The sequence below is a fragment of the Agelaius phoeniceus genome, chromosome 14, assembly GCF_051311805.1.
Source record: "Agelaius phoeniceus isolate bAgePho1 chromosome 14, bAgePho1.hap1, whole genome shotgun sequence".
NCBI classification, from domain to species: Eukaryota; Metazoa; Chordata; class Aves; order Passeriformes; family Icteridae; genus Agelaius; species Agelaius phoeniceus.
The window spans coordinates 14,697,186-14,719,722 of NC_135278.1; the positions used below are offsets into that span (position 1 = coordinate 14,697,186).

Genomic DNA, 22,537 nt, shown 5'->3' on the forward strand with positions numbered 1-22,537 from the left:
AAGACACATCCTCACTGTGCAGGGTCAGCACTCCAATTTCCTCAGTAAGTTCTTCCCTGAGAGGACACAGCTCTCAGTGCTGTGTCGTTTTGCACAGAGAAACCTGTGTCATGGTGCACAACCTGCCCTGGCCTGTGGAGGTCTGTGGCAACAATACTCTCTCACACATAATTATTTTTATCATGAGATCTCAAAGATAACTGAAATTAGTTACTAGTGCTGGTATGTTCAGCCATAAAGAGTGATATCTTTACCTAAATCTGAGTGGGTTTTGACAAGTGCTCTCACTCATCACAGAAGTTAGGAGTTGTCAAGGCCAAAAATAAATTATATTGATGTGCAAACTCCTCTGCAGGGAAGTCACAGCTCACCATGTAACATGCAATCAATAAAATGGTTTGAAGCCATCTTGAAGCCACCTGTACACAGTTCCAGCCACTGCCACCTCTGGGGGAACACCACTCCTGTCTCTACATTGCTTCACAACCTCCTTTATGCCTCAGTGTTGGTCAAGCTCTCGAACAAAATCCTTCAATTCCCATTTTCAAATCTGTGTGCAGTCCCTGAGCTGTGTCAGCCATCACCAGGCAGTGGAGCTGCTGCAGAGCAGCCTGGAGGAGGTGTTTGTAGAGAGGGTCAGAGGCACAGAATCTGTAATTGGACTCCTCCAGAGTTCAAGTCAAGGGCCTGCTTGGTCCTCACTATGGATGAGGCTTTGCAGATGCCATTAGTTCAGAGGAGTCTGAGCTCAGTTTCCATTTGAGGCTCTGTGAATGATGTCCCACACAATCTCCTCAGCAGGATTTGCTGCAAGCGCTCGGGCAGGAGCAAATATTTCCCTGCCTGAATTTCTGGATTTGTTTTCACTGCTCAAACTTTTATCTACTTCTCCAACTCTTGCCATATGTTCTACTTTCTCTCTCTCTTTTCCTTTGACTTGCACTATTACCTCCTGAATTTACAGCCTGTTTATGTTGGTCATCAGCCTCAGAACCTGTCCCGGGCTCCCATCCTCTAAGCCCTTGGATGAATCACTCTTCTTTGCAAGATGATATCAGTTGTCAGTGTTGCAAAATAACAACCAAACTGTAAAGTTTTACTCACCCTTTTGAATTTAGTGGCCATTTTGCAGTGACTGCAACCCAAATTACAGTATTTACATATTTATTTATTTATTTATTTATTTGTCTGCATTCCCGACCTTGGGATGGATATTTTCTGCTGTTTCTTCCAGAAGTTTAAGTGGGAATCCAGTACAAAATTAGATTATATGTCATCTTCCTGACCACACTGGTATTTTTCATTTAAGGACAACAGCCATAAATCCTGTCTGAGCAGAAAGGGCTTCTATTTTCCTCTGTAATTGCATGTACCTCACAGGACCCTGGGGAACTGTGTTCTGACTCCTGACAGGACAGCATGCAGTACATGACCTGGGTACCTTGCTTTTATGGCCAGCATTTTAATTCCAGTGCTGGGTCAGGCTTCTGAGGATCAAAAACCTGAGGGTTTTGTCTTCAGAGCATCTGTGTGATACAGAAGTCATGATGGTGGAGGGAGTAGAAGGCCTGTTTGATCCACACTGTATTGTTGGTTTGTCACAAGCCACGTGCTTCTGTAAGAATTCATGAGTGTGTCACCAGCTCTGAGATCAGCAAAACTGCAGGACAGCAGAGAGTTTTAGAAATGCTCCAGAGTCGGGAGGATTTTGCAACACACAACCTTTGCAAAGAAACGTGGCCTTAGAGATACATTAACTTAATTTCTTCAGCAAAAAGACAACAGAGGAAGAAGAAAAAAAAAAAATCCATAATCACATTTTTGTGTAGCATGTGAGACAGGACAGGAGCTCTCACAGGGTTCTGTCTCCTGCAGGGACTGGTGGGGTCAGCTGGGACCACCTCACTTACAGTTCTGTTCCCTTGATGTAGGTAGGAGAAACCATGAACATCCAAATATCTGATAAACTTTTCTGCCTTCTCCTGGCTCCTACTCCTGTAAGCTCCTGCCAAAGTATGAAAGGATCTGCTCAGCTCTTCACTCTTTTATTTCCAGTTTCTGCTGAGAGTATCTCAGAACATTTCCTGCCAATCCCATTTTCATCCCAACTATCATGAGTTCCACGCTGATTGAATGGCAGTCATAGTTGATTAAAGGCTATATTTACTGTATTAAATAGAGTCTCTATTAAACAGCAGGGACATTTCTGCATAGGGGTTCTACTTTCAAGGTTCTGATTTAAAGTAAATTAGTCTCAGGTCTGTGTGCAGGCACCTGGCTGGGCTAGGGAGAAGGCCCATATGCCTGGTCTGTCATCACTGGCAGAACTCACATTGTGAGAAGCTGCTGCTGACCCAAACCACCTCTGGAGGAAATCCCTGTCTGTGCTCACTCTGTTCTCCCTGAGCTCCATGAAGCTGAAATCCCATTTCTTCTGAGTTCCTGAAGGAATACCTTCTTTCCAAGGGAAATTCAGACCCTATAATAAATTAACATAGAGGTAGGGTTGGGGTTAACACACACATGTGGCATCCTAAGCTCTGTGATGTGTGCAGTGTGTTTACAAGCACTTGTGCTGCCTTGCTCCTGGGGTGCAAAGGCTGGGAACCCTGCTCTGGAGAGAGCCTGTCAGGAAATAGCCATTCCTGGAGTGCTCCCTTGGGCAGCAGAAGGGCAGCCCCTGCACTCACATGCATCTCTCACCATCAGCTCCTTCTCTAGTTTGTTTCCACAGAAATGCCTCTCCCGCTCCTCCGCTCGCCGTTCCTGCCCCGTGGCCTTGCGGTGACCGCGCGCTGCCTTGACAGAAATCTCTGGCTGGAGCTGTGTGCCTTGCCAAGGTTGTCTTTATTTAGACAAGGTTTCTGCTTTCTGAATTCTCTTGTAGGAATGGAGAGATCATAAAACAACTGCTGCACCCCACATGGGGTGCTCAGGGGAAAGGACCTTTGATATTCCTACCTTGTTTAGCGTCTTCTCTCAGCTTTTTACAAGGAAAACAGGAACTTCTGAATAATTCAGCACTGTAGCGCACAAGAAGGATTTTTCTGCTTTAAATTTAAGCATGTCAACCACTGGGGACAATCCCTGCTACCAAGATAGTCAGGGCAGTGACTGCCTCAGAAATCCCAAGTCACTCCTTCCCTGAGCAGCTGCAAAGAAACTGTGGGTAGGGTTTTTCCTCCCTTCACCATGCACCAGAACACAGGAGGCTGCAGCACAGGTGGGGTGGCACTGAGCAGTGTGTTAGGGCTCAAGAAGAGCCTCACCCAGGTCAGCCCCCAGCACTGTACCTGCAGACAGCATTTATCCAGAAGAGCTGGCACCCAAGCACAGGAAAGGTCATGAACTGGAGATTAGAGAGCAACAGAAAGCAGATTTTCCCAGGCCAGTGACAAAGCCCGGGACAGAGCTCTGGCTTCTGTCAAACTAACAATATTTTCTAAATTTATATTAATCAGGCATAATATATTGACCTGGGTTTAATATAAGCAAATTCTGTACATATTGGTAACATTTTCATGCTGGGTGTCAAGCCTAACACAAGGAGCTGAGATATGAACCAAAATGTGCATAACAGAACATGTATTTATTTTAACTGAAAATAGAATTTAAATTGTGATCCTGCCCCCCTGTGTGGGCTGTGCAAGCTGATGAGCCAGGGCAGGAGAAGGGTCTGAGCACAAGTATCAAGTTCATTTCCCCATGCAGAGGGATTTGGATGAATATTTCATCAGTTCAGAAAGGTCTTGACAAATATGGATGTTTAAAAATACCAGTTATTGTAAAAGAGGTCAACATCTACTTAAAGTGGATTTCATGGGCTTTCAACCAGATAAATCAGGCAATGTTCTTGTTTGGGTGCTGTGACAGTCCTCTGTGGTTCACCAAATTTTTCAGGGAGGTGGGAAATGGCAGCCTCAGACAGAAGAGATGGATTTGGTCCGAAAAGGATTTTAATCAGCCAACTAATGTTGCTGATGATGCTGCCTATTTCAGATTTTTATGTGCTCAAGAGAGATATTTTGCAGTAGACAAGTAATTCCTGACTCTGGAGCAGGATCTGAATCATGGGGTAGAATTGCAGCATCACCACTTCCAGCCTCCCTGGTGAAATGTCTGCACCCTTGCACCTTGCCTGAGGTGGAATTTTTAAATATCCCTGGCAGAATCAGCCTTCCTGCTGTGCTGGTGTGATTGATGAGACACAAATCCATCCCAGGCAATCCATAAACATGAGTGCCCACATCACTGAGGGGCAAAGCTACACTTGTACAATCACAACACATCACGGAGCTGGGACCCCCCTGAAATAGAAAATTTTCTCAGCTGCAGGCAAAAGTCAAAGTACAAGAACAGATTTTACCATTAGCTTTGCTGTGACATAGTGGTTGGACTGATTATGCACATGATTTTTGCTTTTAAATGCTCTTAAATTGATGCATGTGACATGCTGGGTGGTTATTTACTGAGGGCTGACTACACTTTGGGATATGACTCAGTGTCTCTTTATCTCTTATTCTGCTTCAGAACTGACCCCACTCAGTGAACCTGTGTGAACCTATGGGCCTGTTCAAAAACTTGAAATATTTTAATGTCTAAATAATTGGAACACTTCACATTTATATTTTATCCCATAGCATAGACTCTGCTGAAAGATGAAGTTTGCATTCAGCATCCTGATTCATCCCTGTGGATGTGGCACCTGAGGATAGGATTTACTGGAGAACATGGTGGTGGTGCTGGGTTGATGGTTGGGCTTTGTGATCTTAAAGATCTTTTCCAGCCTGGATGATCCCACGATTTTGTGATTCTGTGTGAGATTGTCAGTTCTGTCTTCTAACAACACTGACTTCAGTGTGTGTGCCCTGTTTCCAGACACAGTGTGATTGCTGGACCTCAAAAATGCTCTTCTAAATCTAGAACTACATTTGGTGATAGCTGTGCAAAAAATGATTCCTAATAAATTAGTCAGCAGTTCAGTCAAGCGAATTCCATGCAGATGGATTGAGTACAAGCAGCCTGCCCAGCTGGGAGCCTGTCAGTGTGCAGGGAGGGAGAGGAGGAGCCCCTGTGCCCTGGCAGGGTGGTTGGAGGACATTTCCTGCCAATGAGCAGCACTCTGTCCCAGGTGCCCTTGTACCTCTGCATTCCAGGTGCTTTCCTTACTCTGATCTTCAGTGCTGACTGGATCACACTGGATCCCTGTGGCAGGTGAGGCTGCTGAGGACAGGGATGAGCTGTGTGGGTGCCAGCAGTGTGTGAGCTGGCTGAAATAACAAATCCATCAGCTGCACACTCCAGCGCAGCCCTGACCTGGGCACCCCCAGCTCCAGCTGCTCCAGCTGGCTGACAGGAGGTGAGCAGGGTTGTGGGAGCTCCCAGGGACACCCTTTGTTCTTGGTGAGGGGCAGCTTTGTGAAAGGCCTTGGCAAGGGTGGTTTTTGGAGAGGAAGGAGCTGAAGCACATTCAGCCAGAGATGGGGCTGGTCAGGCTGAGTCGCCTGCCAGGAGCACTGCAGCCACCCCAGCACACACTGGCACAGCCTGGGGCTGGCCTAGGCTCTGCAGGAGGGCTGGGACAAGGCCAAGCCACTCTAATGATAGCCCAGAGCTGACCAGCATCAGGAGGAAATGCTTTGCTTGATGCTGGAACACCTATGAAAAACTTCCCATCTAGTGGTGTCAGATAGAAAAGATCCCAGTCACAGCATGGTGAGGGACAGGTACAGTGGGCAGCACTGGTAATGCTGATTTGCTGCACAGAAAAGTCTCTTTAGAATATCCAGGTCTCACAGAGAAACTTCCAGAGTGGATAAACCCTAAAACTATTGAAAATGGAAGCAGAAAATTGCTAACCACTCTGGTATTCGTTACCCTCCCTCCATACAAACACAACACTCACTGCTTCCTCCATTCGCTCGTGTCCTTGAGCAGAATTTCAGTTGCATCTGCTAATTTTTTAAGCACCAAAAAAAAAAAAAAATTAGTTTTAAACCTTTTTGTAAGTGTCTGAATGTTGTGTTTTACACACACACAGCAGTTTCTGCATTCACACCACAAAGGAGCCAGAAGGCAGACGGAAACGAGCTGGAATAACAAGAGCTGATATCCTTGCTGTCTGCTGGATGCCAGCCATAAAAGCCAAAGCCACCCACCACAGGCTGTGAGGAATGAGAATTGCTGCTGCAGCAGCGCTGGGGAGGCTGAGCCCCCCCTGCTCTGCCTCTGTCTGTGCACCAGGGTCACCCCCTCCAGCCCAGCCAAAATATGGGCAGGCAGCAGATGCTTCGTGCAGATCCTGCAGTTTAACGAGGGGAAAGTTCCACCTCTCTCAGCTCCCTTCTAACTAGGATGAATCCTCATTTGAACTGAAAGCTCTTTTGAAAATGTGGGAGTTTGGTTCTGGGAAAAACTGACCCAGACCAGGGAGCTGAGGCACTGCAGAACTGAAATTCAAACAGCATCTGTGTCAATGTCTGAGCTGCTGCCAGTGGTGCTGGTTCTGCTGACTGACACCTCACCCCAGTGAAAGTGTGTGCTCTGGGCAGGACACTGATGGCACTTGCCTTATTCCACCATTACTGGCCTCATGACTAATATCCTTTAATTATTTCCCAACCTGGGGGCATCAAGCCTGGAAGAGAGGACCACAGCAGAGCTTAGGTACAAACCTTGCTGGTTATACGTAAAAGGGAACAGCTCCCACTGTTCCTGCTGACTTCTTTTCCTAGAAATGGATGCAAGACTTGGAGAGAAAACAAATCCTGTTGATAGTCTCAAGGACAGGAGCACAGCTGAGTTCACAGGGCCCAGGATTCTGGCCCTGGTTCTGCTGCTGTTCAGGAATTCTCTTCAGTAACAATTGAATAAACCTCAGACTCCTCCTTGCTCTATTTTCTGCTACTTTGGCTAATTCTCCATTTTTAAATGATCCAAATGACTCCCAAGTTTCATTATATGCCTTTTGGTATTTTACTTTGCCACAGTTATGATCTTTTATTGCCACAGATTCCCTGAGCTCGGGGGTCCCTGGGAGCTGCTCCCACAGCTCCCACAGGCTCAGTGATGCCTGTTTGTCCATGGGAACATGCAGTCAGTGATTTGGCTGCTGAATTAAAACCCTCATGCACTGCTTTGCTTTTTTTTTTTTTTTTACTGTTTTGGGTACAAAGCGGAAACTTTGGGTTTATTTTGGTATGTGCTTTTAAAACTTGACTGAAAATCTGTAGCATTCTAAATTATTCATTAACTTAAAATTTATGTTTTTCTAAAGAAGAGGCAGAGGTATGATGGAGGAAAATAAAAGAGCACTCTCCAGGTTATTCCCTGAGTAAGAATGAGTCAACTAAATAATTTGATATTTAGACAAGGATTTTCAGTGCATCATCTGAATTGTTCAGTACAAAAGAAAAAGTGAAGGAAAAAACACTGTTGGGAGGATGAATTCTTTGTGGTGCAGCAGACTCAAGCTCTGCCCTAAACACTGTCCTCACTGATGGGCAGTTGCACATTGGTGGTCTGAATTCTTTGAGAGAATTCCAGAACTAGAATTGCATCTGTGATAAGACTACCTCTCTAAGGCCCCTTAAAATACCAGCTCTTTACAAATGCATCTCATTTCACAGAATCACAGAATCACCAAGGCTGGGGAAGATCTCCAAGGTGATCCAAGCCAACCTGTGCCCCATCCCCACCTTGTCACCAGCTCAGTGCCATGACCAGGCACTCCTTGGACACCTCCAGGGATGGGAACCAGCTCCCTGGAAAGCCCTTTCCAATACTTTACAGCCCTTTCTGTGAAAAAAATTCTTGCTGAAATTCACCTGATTTCCTAATTTTTGAGTAGCACTGTTGGGCTGTAGTCCTTTTCCTCCATAAATGTGACAAATGTCATGGGGTTGGGTGTTCTGGCAAAGTTTCACAAACACCCCAAGCCTTGATGGAAATGGAGAGGGAGGAGAGGAGCAGAGCAGATCAGAGATAGATAAATTAACAGCAGAAAAATGAGAACAACTGAGGCTTGCAAGTTTACTGAAAAACCTCCAAAGACCTGGAGAAGGAAGAGGGATGGGTGTGGACGCTGCTGGCAGGGTTGGGCAGGAGAGCCTGTGAAGTTTCAGGGGTGAGGGGCTGCTCCCTCCCCTCAGGGCCCAGCAGCACACCCAGGCTGGGGGCTCAGTTACCCACACTCACTCTGAGCCAGCACCTGGGCTTGCAGGAAACAAATCCTTCTTGTAAGGAGTGTGTTCCTGGGATGATAGATCATTCACAAGCTTCATTTTGTGCCTGCTTCATAAGGCAGAACATGCTCCCTCTATATTCTCCAGGGTTCTGGTATTGATCTCCAGCAAAGCAGCCCCAGAAGAATGAAAGTGCAATCACAGCAGTGCTGGAGAGAGTTACAGCCCAGGACCTGTGGCACTTTAATAGACCTGCCATAAATGAACGGCAAGGCAAAAACAATGTGCTGTGGGAACCATAAATATGTGATTATGAAATAACAAAGCAGGATTCCCAAAGTGCTAACAACCTCCTGGCATTCCATTTAATAACTATAAATCTGCCATGGCTTCAGTTAAGTGAATTCCCCATAGCTTATTAAACTCTCTGTTTACAAGGAGAGTAATTACTGTGACTTTTAGTGCAGAAAGGAGATGCCCAGTCCAGAGCATGTAAAATTCAACATGAATCTCACACTAAGCTGAAAGGCTCCCTCTGACATTTTGGAGGAAACTCCCTGAACTGTTCTCAGGCAGGAGGATGTGTCTGTACCCATCCCTGCACCACCTGCAGCCTTTCTGCAGGTCTATTAAACCTGCAGCCTTTCCTGTGGGGGGGGGGGGCAGGAAGGGGTTAAAGTCTCCTGGCAGTGTGATGTGGGCAGGGATGGATTGCAATGTGCAATGTGCCAGCTGCAAACTGAATGGGGAGGTTTCCGTGGGAGCAGCAAGGTCAGATCCAGCAACAGGAGCTGAGGATTTCTGGGTTTAACCTCGGTTCTGGATTTGGCTGCTTCACCAGTTTGGAGAAACCAGAGGACTTCAGCATGGAGAGATGGAGGATCAGAAAGCTCAGCCACCTTACAAGGAAGTTTGGCAGGTTAATTAGGGTGTATTTCCTAGTGCTCTGCATGTGAAATGTGCCAGGACATACAGCTGGTAACATTTACAAATGGCCCCAGATAAACTGAGAATGCTTTAAAATGTTTGTACAAATTCAGTGGGAGCAACAGGAATGGTTCAGATACAGGAAAGGAATGGGAATGGTGCAGAAAACCAACCAAATACCATCTCTCAGGCCATGAGGCTGTCGAGGAGTGAGAGCCTTGACTCACTTCCACCATGGAGAGTGAGAATTCCTGAGGGTGACAGGCAATTACCAAATGGACTCTCAAGGACACTGGGCAGCCACTGCCCAATCCTGGAATCTGGATTGAAACTGAGCAGCAGGGAATGACCTGGATTATGCCTCAGGGAGGAGTGAAGGATGAGAATAAGACTGACGTCAAGCCAGTGGTCCTCGGAAGCAGTCACTGAATGGAGGTTTGGGTAAGAAAACAAACTGGATAATGAAAGTAGCCTCATACACAGTGGCACGGGATAGATACTGGAGTCACAGAGTCACATACAGAATGAGGAACTCCTCAGCTGGTTTATGCTAACCCTTCCTGGAATTCTTCTGAAACAGAGGTTGCTCAGATCCTATCAGGTTCCTAAGTTGTGATCCCTGATGGGGATCAGAGGGTGGAGGAAGCAGAAGAGTCCTGTCCTTTTCCCTTTCCCATGCACATCACGCTCAGATTCCTTTGCTCCATCAGTGCAAGATGCCTGCAGTGGCCTGAAGGTTGTGCAGAGGCACAGACCTGCCTGGGACCATGCTGGGAGTCCTGACCAAGAGCTGTGCTGGGTCCCTGCAGCAGCACAGGAGGGTCCAGCACACTCTGCACCTCTCACAGGTGAGTTGGAATGATGGCAAAACCCTGGAAGGAATCAGAGACCAAACTGGTTTGCCTTGGACTTTTTCCTTATCTGAGTGCCCTAAGAGCACCATTCTTGCTTTATACCCAATCCTAATAATGATTAAGCTTAATATGCCCCGTTGCTATTCCCAAAACTTCCTTCCTGTGAGATCAGTTCAAATGTGGCTTTTCAAACCCTCTCTTTCAGGGAACCCAACAGACCCAACAAATGTGTTTGGGGGTGTTTTTATTGAACACAATCTGCAAAAATATATCTTACCTTGTTTCCTCACCATGGCTGCACATGGGCTGTGAGCTGCTCCCACACGTGGGAAATGGGAAATGGATGAGCAAGGAAAGCCATGGATGCCCTCCAGTTCCAGCAGCAGCGCAGAAGTGATTGGAGGAGTAAAAGAATAAACAAATACATAAAGCAGCATTGAACAAAGCTGAGGCATGGGGAAGGGCTGGCCCATGCAGAGGGACAGATTCACAGAGGGAATTCTCTCTTTCATGCCAGGAGCCTTACACAGAGGAAAAGGAGTTTTCTTCCTCCTTGAAAAACAGCTTTTCCAATAGAGCAGCCCACGAACCATCCTAAGGAAAGGGAGAGTTGACATGAAAGGTGATTCTTTCCTCAACATCTTTTTACTTTATTTACCATTATATAGTAGCCTGTGCAGCTGCTGGTCCTCCATTTTCCCCTCAAAATTGACAATTCTTCCAAAAGCAGTGAGGTCCCACCCTTAAAGTGACTGGAAGCATTCCATGAGACTGATTGCATGCAAAACCTTCTTTCACAGCTGAGAAGAAGATAGAGCTGGATAAGGAACTGTATTTCACTTTGCCAAATTAGTCAACACAATGCAGGCAGCAATCACTCAGTAAACACAAGGCAGGACCTGGCACCCTCTTGCAGATGGACAGGCAGATAAGGCAGCACAGGGGCAGCACATCCCAGCTACCCAAAGGGCAGCACTGAAATTGCTGAGGGCTGGAACCAGAGCAGAGAATCTGTTGAAAGTCCCTTTCTCCGCAGAGAAAAGGACAAATTGGAAATACAATCAATTGGCCCACTCCACACCTCTGAGACACTCTGGAGCTTTTCGATAGAACTTTAAATATTTGCTCTTGCACTGGTAAAAACAGATTCCTTTCACGTTACTGTTTTTCTGAGTTCTTAAATATTTTTTCCAAGAAGATTATGAATAAGACTCCAACCCTCTCTGCAGCATTGCAACACAGTCTGTTCTCTCCTTTGAATCAGGTCTCTGATTCTTCTGGAATTCCTCATCCCTTGTTAGATTCCACCAAAAACTGCAGATATCTTGGATTCTACATTAACATCAGGGCCCAAAAGGTTGTGGATCTCAACCACATGCAGAAATCCCATTCTCAGATCCCCTCCCTGGCCTCTGTGGCCTCTCTGGTTACACTGGGGTGTGAAACAGCCAATTCACATTTCCTTGCTGTTTGCCTTGTGGCTTACTGACCCAATGCTCAATGTGTTTGTGTTCCAGGTCTAACAGAATTATTTATACATAAACCAGACCCATTCTTGTTTGTTCAAATCAGTTTTCTCATTGCATTGTTGACCTATGACAGACAACCCAGTCCCAGGACTGGAGGATCTTCCAAGCCCCACTGGACGCAGCAGAGGATGATGCATGTCTGTGGCTGGGGACAAAGGCACCTGCCACGTGTGAGACAGGCACAGCAGCTGGGCTGCTGGCACCAGGAGAGCTCTGCAGGACTCACTGGGCTTAAAAAAACCACAGAGGTATTGAGGGGTGGCTGTCCTACTGCAGAGCTGTAGGAAGATCAAAACGGGAAAGGAAGGATCAACTGCCACGAAAAGAAGGAGGCAGAGAATCCTCTCCTGATGGTCTAACTCATTGTTCTTTACCTGCCAACATTTCTACAGCCTTTGCCTTTCCCTTGCCCTGTGGTAAATTCATGAATATTAATGGAGAAATTATTTCTTGGCTCTACTGTGGTCTTTGGGACATGCATGTTTTGCATTTCTTCTAAGCTTGTTTTTCTTGGGCTGAAAATGCTAAAACCATTTTGGCTGGGTGGTTGTTGTTGTTGCTGTTGTGGTTTTTCAGGTGAAAAGCAGCTCAGCTCAGGTCCTGTTCCGCAGACAGAAGAGATTTAAGGTGCCCAAAGATCTGTTGTGAGGCAGGACCCAAGCAGTGGCAGTGGATTTGAAACAGAATGCTCAAGCTTTGTTTGCCTTTGTTTTGGTAACATCAAACAAGACTTTGTCTAATAGCACAGAAATGATGAGCTGATATGAGTTGGTGTGAGCAGCACTAGTAAAGAGGAATGAAGCACTAAATAATTGGTTGAAACCCTTGGCTTGGCAGAAAATGGGCTAAACAAGGTTGGCAGACACCTCACAGAGACTGCGATGCAAGGGAATGCCATTTCAGGCTGTGCTCTCTCTAACTCAGATGATTTTCCCAGGTTTTGCTGCAGATTTACAAACACAGTGCTCATACCCCAGCAGACAAGAGAGAAATCCTTCTCCCCTTTCTAAATCCAGGGAGACAGTTCACATTTTATCACAGCCAGAAGCCTCCTGCCTTTGCAGAAGTGATGGGCACTGCAGAGCGTGTCCTTAAGGGACCACAGAATGTGCCAGCCTGAGGGAAATGCTGGGTGTGTGGGGATGTGCTGGGCCAGCTCTGTAATCCACCTGGGCTGTGCTGCAGCACAGAACACCATCCAACAGTGGTTTATATTCTCAGTGGCAGATGCCTGTTTGGTGCCAGCAAGCCCAGAAAGTTGATGCTTTGGGCTGGCTCCAGGTTAGAACCTGATGCTGCACCAGGCTGTTTTTGCAGGGTTACAACTGTGTCTAAATGGAATTGAAAAAAGAAAAGAAATAAAATTCATCAAAACAAGCAAAATAAAGCTGTGCAGGAACTGACCGAGGCATGGCTTAACTCCCCTCCTTTTCCTGCCAGCTGTGGCTGATGTGGTCTCAGGCTCAGGAGAGGAGACCAGGAATGAGATGTGGTGCTTGGCTTCCAGCTGCAGAGACACATGCAGCCATCCCTCAGGCCTCCCTCAGGCAGGAAGGAGCCAGCAGCTCTCTGCATCTGCAGGGAGAGGGACAGCAAAGTGCCTGGGGGATCACAGCGGGGGCAATTAGTGACCTGGTAACGAGCTGGGCTTTCTGGGCAGGATGGACACCAGGCCAGCCTGGGGATCTGTCAGGATTGCAAAACCTGACAGCACAGAAATGGCATTTCTAGTGTCTGTTTCAAAATAGGGCTGGATATCAGGGGGATGGATTCCTTGGGGGCAAGGCTAAACAATAAAATACAAATATGCACAGGAATTGCAGACCTCTGTGATTAACAGGGAGCTACGTAACAACAAGAAAAATGTTCTCCCTTATTTTTCTGTTAGTAAAGCTGCCAGTTTCTTGATGAGACATCTGCTGATGATTTACAGCCACGGAGACTTCCCAAGGAAACAAGCAACAACAGTTTATGGAAGTACCCAGAGAGCATCGCATGAAAAACAATAACGAGCTCTACAAAGGAGGCTTTGGGCAATAGGGTTCCAGATACAAATTAAAATTTTTAAAGTCAACACATGTAAGTTATTGGTTGAGCAAGGCCCAGACCAACACTCAGTTTGGGAGCATGTCTGGTCTCTGTCCAGTGCCCTGAAGTGGCAGAGAAGGGTTGCAAGCACTGGTGTAAACTCTGTTCCCAGTATGGGACCAGACTGAGGTGTGTGCACGCTCTTCTGTGTGTGCTGCTGAGGCTGAAATTGGAGCAGCAAAGGTAAAACCTAAGGAATGAACCCCCCATGTCACTGCCCACAGCAGCAGCAATACAGAAATTAAACCTCTGCCCAAGGTGCAGAGGGCTGGGAGTCTCTATGGCCTCTCAGGCCCTGGAATGATGTCACTAACAGGTTTTTACACTGTAAGTCAAAAATTTTCAATACTAATTGAAAGGCAGCAGGAGATAAATCACTGAGAACCTGTTCCACCAGCAGGTTAATTTTGTGCTGCAGGAGAACACGTGGGGAACACAAACCCATTTGGCCTCTCTGGGTTCTCTGTAAATTATTCTCACCTATGTGTTGGAGCTGTCCTGGTGACTTCAGACTCCTGTGCTTAAAGGTTTATCTGTTTTGATTCACTGGAGGCACTTTGGAGACACTACACTACCCATATTTATGACTTTTTTCCAGGTCATCTAAGAGAGGCATGCTGTGATGAATACTTCATCTCTACTGGCTCCCTTGGGGATGCACTATTCTAGTTTTTCCTTTAATTTACTACCAAGCACACTTCCTCCTTGTACCAGAGGGGCAGGGAAGTGCTTCAGAAAGTGCAAGAAGCAGTGAACACCAGCCAGGCCTGGATTTACCTCTCCAGGGGTGAGCCCAAGGACACTCCTGATCCATCTTGCAGGTTATCCTGGGGTGCTGTGCAGTCTCCAGTGGGGAAAGCAGTGGCAGCATCTCAGGACCTGCCTCCCAGTGAGTGCCCCAGTGTGTGTGTTGTGCAGGAAAGGAGCCACATAGAGAGGAGAACATGGAAACTCTCCCTTTCAGAAGCTTGGCTGGCTCTAAAGGCTATAAAATGCTTGTCACACCAGCCCATGCAGGAAGAGCTCCATGCTCAGTGGAGGGAGGCAAGGAGTTCAGAGTCAGCAGATGGGGAGAATGCAGACAGAAGTCAAGGCACAAGAGGAATGAGTTAAAAAGGCATGGGATGTTTTCCTGATGAAAGAATGGACACCTCAGAATCCAAATACCAGTAAAAATATGCCTATGAAGTAAATTATGCAGTGTTTCACTTCTAGGACATTGCATCAGAGTTTTTGTGAGCTGTGCTGTAGCAACATGAAAGAGGTGTGTTGTTTTATTGAAGTTTCCAATGGGCAATTTCCCTCCCACAGCAGCTTTTACATTTGATCAACGCAACATCAACACAACCTCAACCTCTCAGTCCCTCTCAGCTGAACCCTGGCACACACCTTTCCTCTCTGATATTCTTTAGCTGTGTTTAAACAGCAGTGTTGGAAACTGGAGTGTACAGTGACCTCTGAGGTGTGCTGGGGAAGGGCTGTGCCTGGTGAGCACAGCAGCATTTGGAACTGTAGATAAAGGAAAACATTCTGACACTTCTTGAAGTCCTCAGGGTATTCAAACACACAGCAACAACCAAACACAGCTCCACACTGAAGCTTGGATGAATTCTGACCTGCTGAGGGCAGCCCAAAGTGCCCACAGGCTTCAGTGAAGCCACTGAATCTTCATCAGCCTCTGGCATCTACTTTAGGTGGGCATCCCTGCCAAGCAATGGAAGTGGGCTTATCCCAGGCTTCTCCCAGCTGCAGGCTGGGAAAATGGATCTGCCACTGTTGTTGCCTTGGACCAGATTTCATACTGGAACTCATCACAAACTTGTGTATCACCTCCCTGGCTCCTGAGAAACTCCAAACTCTGCCCAAAAGGCAATTGTGTAAGACATGGGAAACAGTTCAAATGTGTGTTTCATTAGGAGTGAAGATTTGTCTTGTTCTCAGCACTGCAAGGATTGATCAACTGGACCAAGCACTTCAGTCATCTCACTAAGGTGCATGAACAGGCTGTTCTGAAAATCAGCCTCCAAGCTGTCAGAGAAGGAAAACATGCTAGTGGTTCTGTGGAGGTGACAGGGATGAATTTGGGCAAAGAGAAGAAAAACACTTCAGGTGACTGTAACTGTTCCAGAAGCATTACCTAAGACATTGCTTAGCCCTGTATTTAAAGCAGGATTTGTTCCAAGATGCAAACAAAAGCGTTTGAGAGGCACTGTGCAGGTCTGCCTCCCTCTGATGCTGCTGGGCTGGTGCCACCCCTGGGCAGGGTCCAGCCAGGGAGTCCTGCTGGGAGCCAGGTCTTTGTCAAACTCTTCTTCTCCTGGGTTTTGAGAGGTGACAATGCTCAATCAACCCCCCCAGCTGAGAGAAGGCTTGCAGGGTGACACGAGCACAGCACAGCAGGATCCTCTCACTGATCTGTCCCAAATGCTTGATCAAAACTCACTGAGGGCAGCAGTGAGGGGCAGATGATTCCTGCTCCAGGGGCACCTGAGCTTTGGGCTTTGTTGGGTAAAAGCAGCATCAGTGTTGGCCACTAAGGACAGGTGCAAGGAAGAGTTAAGCAACCTGTGCCCTAAATCAGAAAGGTGCAAGCTATGAGAGATGTGAGGCATTATTAATGTTCAGAATTAAAATAGATGAAAGTGAAAACATTGTCTGCACCTTCATGCAAGGGCAAATTTTAAAGACTCTTAACCCAGCCATGTGAACTCACATACCTGTCTGATGAGACAAGGCAGTCAGCAGTCCAGCATTGACACAAATGGCTAAACTATTTAAAATCTTAAGAAAACTGTATTGTTGTATAGCTCTAAGCAGCTTAAGAATAATAGAGTGCACAGGATAATGAGGAAAGATGTGGGAGGCAGCATTAATGAGCCTGGTGTTCTGCAGGCTCCTGCCTGGTTGCTGTCCTCAGGTGTGGGTGGTGGAAAGCTGGGCTGGCTGCTCCTGCAGCCCTAATGGGCTCCCACCCTGGCCACAGCATCCAGGGGAGTACAAACCAGTCTCCCTCACCTGGTTTGTGCTGCTTTCCCCTAAATCACTGTGGCTCCCATGCTGAGAGGCAATTAATGAAAGCACATCCCAACCTGCACGGGCACCACTGAGGCTCAGAGTGCCTCTGGCTCATCCAGCTGCCTCTGCCCTGGTGGGAGTGGGATACAGCACTCGTGCTTGTGATGCTTTCTGAATCTCTGCCATTATTTTCAATGCTCCACAGAAACGATTCCTCCTTTTTTAATGCAGCTGGAAAAAACTCCATGAGTTCACCATTTAGGGGATGTTGGCAGGGCAGGTTCAGAGACAGGTTCACAGCTGTTGACATCTGCTCACAGCTGGGATGGTACAAAAGGAGGAGTGTAATCAGAGTAATTCAGTAAGTGATGGCTAATGGGTTATGCCTGCAACTGGCTTCAAGGAATGGAAGCAAAACTGTCAGACTCTGTGTTACTGGCCTCATTTTACTAAAGATTAATGGTGAAAAATGATTGATTCTGTTCCTGGCAAGTTCTGTGGAACTGTCCTGATAACATTTGAGCTCTCTGTGGCTGTAGATTTGAGTTCCTAGAGAATCATCTGGTTTTAAATGTTTTTTCAGGCAACAAAACAAAGGACCACCTGTTACTCTTGGGTCTAGAGGGAAATTTTTCATGGAATGGTCCCTATCTCTGAAAAACGTTTGCTGCAGTTCTGAGCAGTCACACAGGACATTCTGAGCCAAAGGATTTTATCAGAAAAAGTTTTTTCTCGGTGTCCAATGTTTTTGACAGCACTTTGTAAATAATCACCTTGGTACTGATCCAGCAAAGCACTTAAGGGAATCCTTAACCTTAAGCACAGGAGTATTTCCTAGATTTCATTGGGACTATTTATACACTTCAAGACAAAGATGTGTCAAAGTGTTTTGCTGGATTGGGTTTCCTCAGCATCTCCCCCTGCCCAAGCTGGAGCTCACTCTGCTTTCTATGAGGCCAGGCAAAGTGCCTGTTCTATGACACACAGTCGAGTCCACCATCTTTGATTTTTTTAACTCCTCGTGCATTTAAATTGACTTTGAACTGAAAGACCAAACTGTTGGTGACATACACAGCTCAAACCTCAGCCTGTGCAGAAAGTCTTATAACCTGTATGGGATATTAAATTCACACTTTAATAACACATTTTCACATTTCACAATAACACAAAATCATATTTACAGATATAAATTACCTGAATATGTGTTGCTGGGAGAATGGGAAAGTATAATTGAAATCCATATCAAATTCAAGCTGAGAAAAGGACATCTCTAGAACACTGTGTGATGACTTTGGCAACCAAGTACAAAGATTAAAATTCACAGAGCCTTTAAGCCTAGCATATGCAGTCGTGCACATATACAGCCAGAAAATCCACTAACATTTCATCAATTTTAAATGAAACGTGAGGACCAAGTTAAAAAAAAAATCTTGGAACATGCCTGTTCAAGAAATAAATTAAAAACATCTTTACCACAGATCATCAGTCAGAACTGAAGTGTTGGCTCTGCAGGCTGAAGTACACAAACCATTTTGCAGTCTCGCTTTCTGCACCTCTGCAGTGATCAACATTCCAAAAACCCCACAGCAACATTCAGGCAGGGGAAAATCCAGGGCTCTGGATGCTGCAGAGAGGGGAAAGGGCAAGGCAACACAAACAGCACCACAGCCAAAGCTCCAGGCCAGGAGCTGAGGCCCCAACAGGTCCCATCCCAGACAGGATGGTTGTTTGAACATCAAAAGTCTGAACTGTGGTGCTGAGGTCTTTGCAGGTTGTGGTGTTTCAGGGTGTACAAGCTGAGGATGTTTCCTCCTCGTGGGAACAGTGGGGTCAAGCAAAGCTCTCTCCATGTCTCATTTAAGGCATAGAGGCCCTCGTTCCTGCAGTGATCCCACGCTGCAGCCCCAGCCCTCAGCCCTTCTCAATACAGTTCTTGAGGCTGACAGTGAGAATCCTCCCGTAGGTGTTTTCCTGGGTGTTTTCCACAGTCTGTATGTTTCACTCCAGGAGCCTGTCAACCCTGAGAGGCTGGAACAATAAAAACACTGGAACCCACATCCACCGGGCAGCAGATATCTTACAGCATCTCCCTTGGTTTTTACCATCTCAGGTGTTAGCTGAGCTGCCCTCAGTGCTTTAGGGGCTGTGGACTTGGCAGCAGAGCCCAGCCTGGTGTTTCACCCATGTGCCAGAGCTGATGAGGTTTCTCTGCAAATGCTCTTCCTCACTGGGGGCCAGGGAGAGCAGGGCACAGTCCTGGGCTCCCCACGGCCCGGGGAGTGGCAGCCCCTGCCCGCAGCCGTGCTGGGCTGCAGCAGGCACCGGCAGTGACCCCGTCCCCACGGCGCACATCCCTCCTCCTCCTCCCCCGGCTGCTCCGATCCCGCAGGCAGGATGGAGGACATTGCCAAATTTTGCTTGGCTGGACTTCGATTTTTATTTTTATCTTCCGCAGCTTGTAAAAAGGCTTTTAAAAGATGGGATATGTCTCTCTGTTTTCCCCACAGGCTCCGCTTATTTATGACTTTTTTCCCTTTGTCTTCAAAGGGGCTCAAAGTAACGGGCTTGTTTTAAGCTCCCTCGAATGGAAATGACTCCATTCCCAGGTTTCTTGGGGATGGTGCCTCCCAGAAGTTGCTTTAGGATTGCTATTCCAGGACCAGCAAGGGGAGCTCAAGCCTTGTTTACGGTAGGTCCCGCACTAATTCTCTCTGCTAGCGAGGTGTTTTTCATCCCAGTGCGTGACCCGGGCGGGGATGCCCCCGGGACGGTTCGTGCTTTGCCAGGCGGGGGCTGTGGCACGACGCGGGGCACTGGGAGGTGGAAGCGGGCGGCCGGTCCTCACGCAGGAACCGAACCAAGAGGTGCGGGGATCGCCTCGGGCCCAGCCGAGGGTGGGGAGCTGCTGAGCGCCAAAAGGAGCATTTTTCTGACCAAGTCCGCCCAGCTGCGCCAGCTGTCAGCCGGGGGGAGAGCGGGGGAGCAGCCGAGCCGGCCTGGGGCGGGTGGCTCGCACGCACCCGCTCCATCGGCAGCTCAGCCGGGAGCCCGGGCGGCCGCCGCCCCCATCCCCGCCCCGTCCCGCCCAGCCGGGGCGCGGGGGCCGGGCGGGCGCTCACCCGGGGGCCGCGGTGCCGGGCGATGTCCACAGCGAGCCGGGCCGGGCCGGGCACGCTCATCCAGCTCCGAGCCGCCCGCCGAGGCGCCAAGCCCGGACACTGCGGCGGGGCTGCGGCTCGGCGTCCGCGCTGCTCCGGGGCCGCCGCTGGGGCCGCGCCGAGCCCGGGGCCGGCCGGGCGCCGCTGCCGCCGCGGCGGTCACAGAGTTAATCGCGGCGGAGCCCGGAGCGGGGCGGTCTCCCCGCCGCGCCTCCCTCCCCGCGGCCGTCCCCGCCCGCCCCTCGCTCCGCCGCCGCACCTGCCCGCGCCCCCGCCGACAACTTTCCCTGCCTGTTGCGCGCACCGAGCTCCGAGCCCGGCGGGCACTGCCATGGGCGCCGCGGAGCAGCGCCACGGGTAGGCGGCCCGCGGGGGTCGGGCCGGGAGCGCTGCCAAGGCTCTCCGCCCTCGCCTCGCTCCGCCGCCGCAGCGATCGCTGCCCCGCGCTCGGCGAGCATGGAGGTGCAGCTGGGGGTCGGTCGCGTCTACCCGCGACCGGCGGGCAGGACCTTCCGCGGGGCTTTTCAGAGCTTCTTCCAGAGCGTCTGCGACGCTTTCCAGCCGCCGCGAGAGGAACCGGGCGGCGCCGGGCAGCCGCCGCCAAGCGCGCCCTGCCCGCCGAGTCCCCGAGCGCCGCCGGACTCCCCCGCCTGCCTGCCGCCCCCGCCGAGCTGCCTGCCGCCCCCCGAGCCCCGCGCCCCCGGTAAGGCGCTGCCGCCCGCCGGCCCCGCCATGGGCTCGTCCTTCCCCTGCGCCGGAGAGCTGAGGGAGCTGCTGGGCGAGGCGGGTGCGATTCCGATGCTGCCGCCGCCCGAGACCGAGCCGGCGGACAAGGAAGATCCGCTGGGCGACAGTGCCCGGCAGCTGTGCCGCGCCGTGTCCGCCTCCATGGGGCTGGCGCTGGAGGCGCTGGAGACTCCGGCCGAGCAGCTGCCCCGCGAGGACTGCATGTTCGCCGTGCCCGCCGGGCCGCCCCGCGCCCCGCGCCCGCCTGCCCGCGACCCCTCTCCCGTCTTCGAGGCCGCCCTGGCCGCAGAGCCGCCCGCCGGCCCGGGGCTGCCCCGCGGCTTCGGCCGCGTCAAGCTGGAGAACGCGGCGGGGCCGGCTCCGGGAGGCGGCTGGGGCGGCCCGTGTCGCTTCGGGGCCGAGCTGGTCCCGCCGGGCCCCGCGCCCCCCTGGCCCACCTTCTTCGCCGAGGAGGGGCAGCTCTACGGGCCGTGCCCCGAGCCGCCCGCCGGGCCCGCCGACTGCCCTGCCGATGCCTGGTACCCACCGGGCCGGGCGCCTTTCGCCGCCCCCGCCCCCGGCATCAAGAGCGAGCTGGAGCCCTGGGTCGAGGGCTACGCCGGCGCTTACGGCGATCTCCGGTGAGTACCCGCGTCCCGCAGCCCACCGGCAAGCGCACCCTGCACCGTGCTTCCCGCCGGCATCCTGCATCCCGCCAGTACCGGCATCCCGTGCCCGCATCCCTCTGCCACCTTCTGCACCCCGCGCCGCCCCAGCCTCCCCGCCGCGCTCACCGCGGGTCCCACCCGCTATGTCCTGGCTGTTCCCGCTTTGGTCTCCGCTGCCGAATCTTCCCTTTTGCCACGATGCTCTCCTTTGGGACTGACTAGGCGAGATCGCGCCAGGAACGCCGCGGTGCACGCCTGGTGTCCCCGCCGTCCTGTGAGGCCGTTGTGTTTATCTCGTTTCCTCACGCATCTGTTATCCCGCTGCTCCTGCCGCTGGGAGCGGGCGAGATCGGGACGCTGAGCCCCGAAGCACGGACGGATGTTGACATCGAGTTAAAATCCTCCCAGCAACTTGTCCCGCCGAGAGCTGCCTGCCGCGAATGCACTGTGCAGAGCAGGAAACCCCGAATGTAGTGGCAGAGAAACATCACCTGTGCTTCGGGGCTGTTTTAAGTACAGGTAGAAAATGTGTTTTAAAGTAGAGCTAGAACAGGGAACAAACCAGGGGAGAGGAGATTTTTTTTTTTTTTTGAGAAGTAGGATTCAATCAAGAATAATTTTTCTTGGTGGATTAACTTGAAAAAAAAGTACATGAGCCATCTTTGTAAAATACCTGTACAGCATTTAAAGCAGTGGGCACCTGCATTCTCACGTGTGAGCACAACAGAACATGGCCAAAATGATGGAAATGGGAGGGAGAAAGGGCTGCCCAAGGGATTTTCTGCTGGCTCGGAGGCAGCCCCATCCAGGAGTATGTGGGGCCTCAGCTGGGGTTTGCATTGTGGGAGTCCTGCATCCACACACTCACCCTGTGATGCTTGGGATGCTGGGAGCAAAGGCTGAAATGAACAATTAGATTTTACCTCTAAATTAGCACCAGGCGAGTCCACTGCCTCTGGGCTTGTTTCTGTTTTAAATACCCAGAGCTTCATTTGGGTACCGGGGCAATTTCCATCCACACGCTGATTTACTGGGGGATTGTACAGAGATGTCAAGGGCTTGGCAAAAGAAAAAAGAATAAAAGTAATGACAGGTCAGGAAGAGTGCAGCTGTGAGCATCATCCAGCTGTGAGCTTCGTACGTGGCAGGAGCTATGCAAGCTCTGGGTGTGTCTCTGGAGTCTGCATAAATCTCTGCTGGAATCAGTGCAGAGGAGGCAGGGAGGAATCAAGTTGGGAAAGTTCAGCATTGGGGTGCTGCTGATGGCGGTGCAGGTTTGCTCCGTGCTGCCGCTCTGCCTGCGGAGCAGGGGGGTCCTGCACAGACAGGGAATGTCACACTGAGGAGAGCAGGTGTGGCTCCCATGCAGGTCTGCAGGCAGTCTTGGAG

General features: G+C 49.9%; 1 protein-coding gene across 1 annotated transcript in view; it reads left to right on the forward strand.

Moving 5' to 3' along the window:
* Nucleotides 1–19,214: 19,214 nt before the first annotated feature.
* Nucleotides 19,215–22,537, forward strand: part of AR (androgen receptor) — a 41,819-nt gene continuing 38,496 nt past the window's right edge. The window contains exon 1 of the mRNA XM_054641475.2: nt 19,215–21,121. Within this exon, the coding sequence (XP_054497450.2) occupies nt 20,211–21,121 (911 nt within the window). The 5' untranslated portion in view covers nt 19,215–20,210. The remainder of the gene's footprint in view (nt 21,122–22,537) is intronic.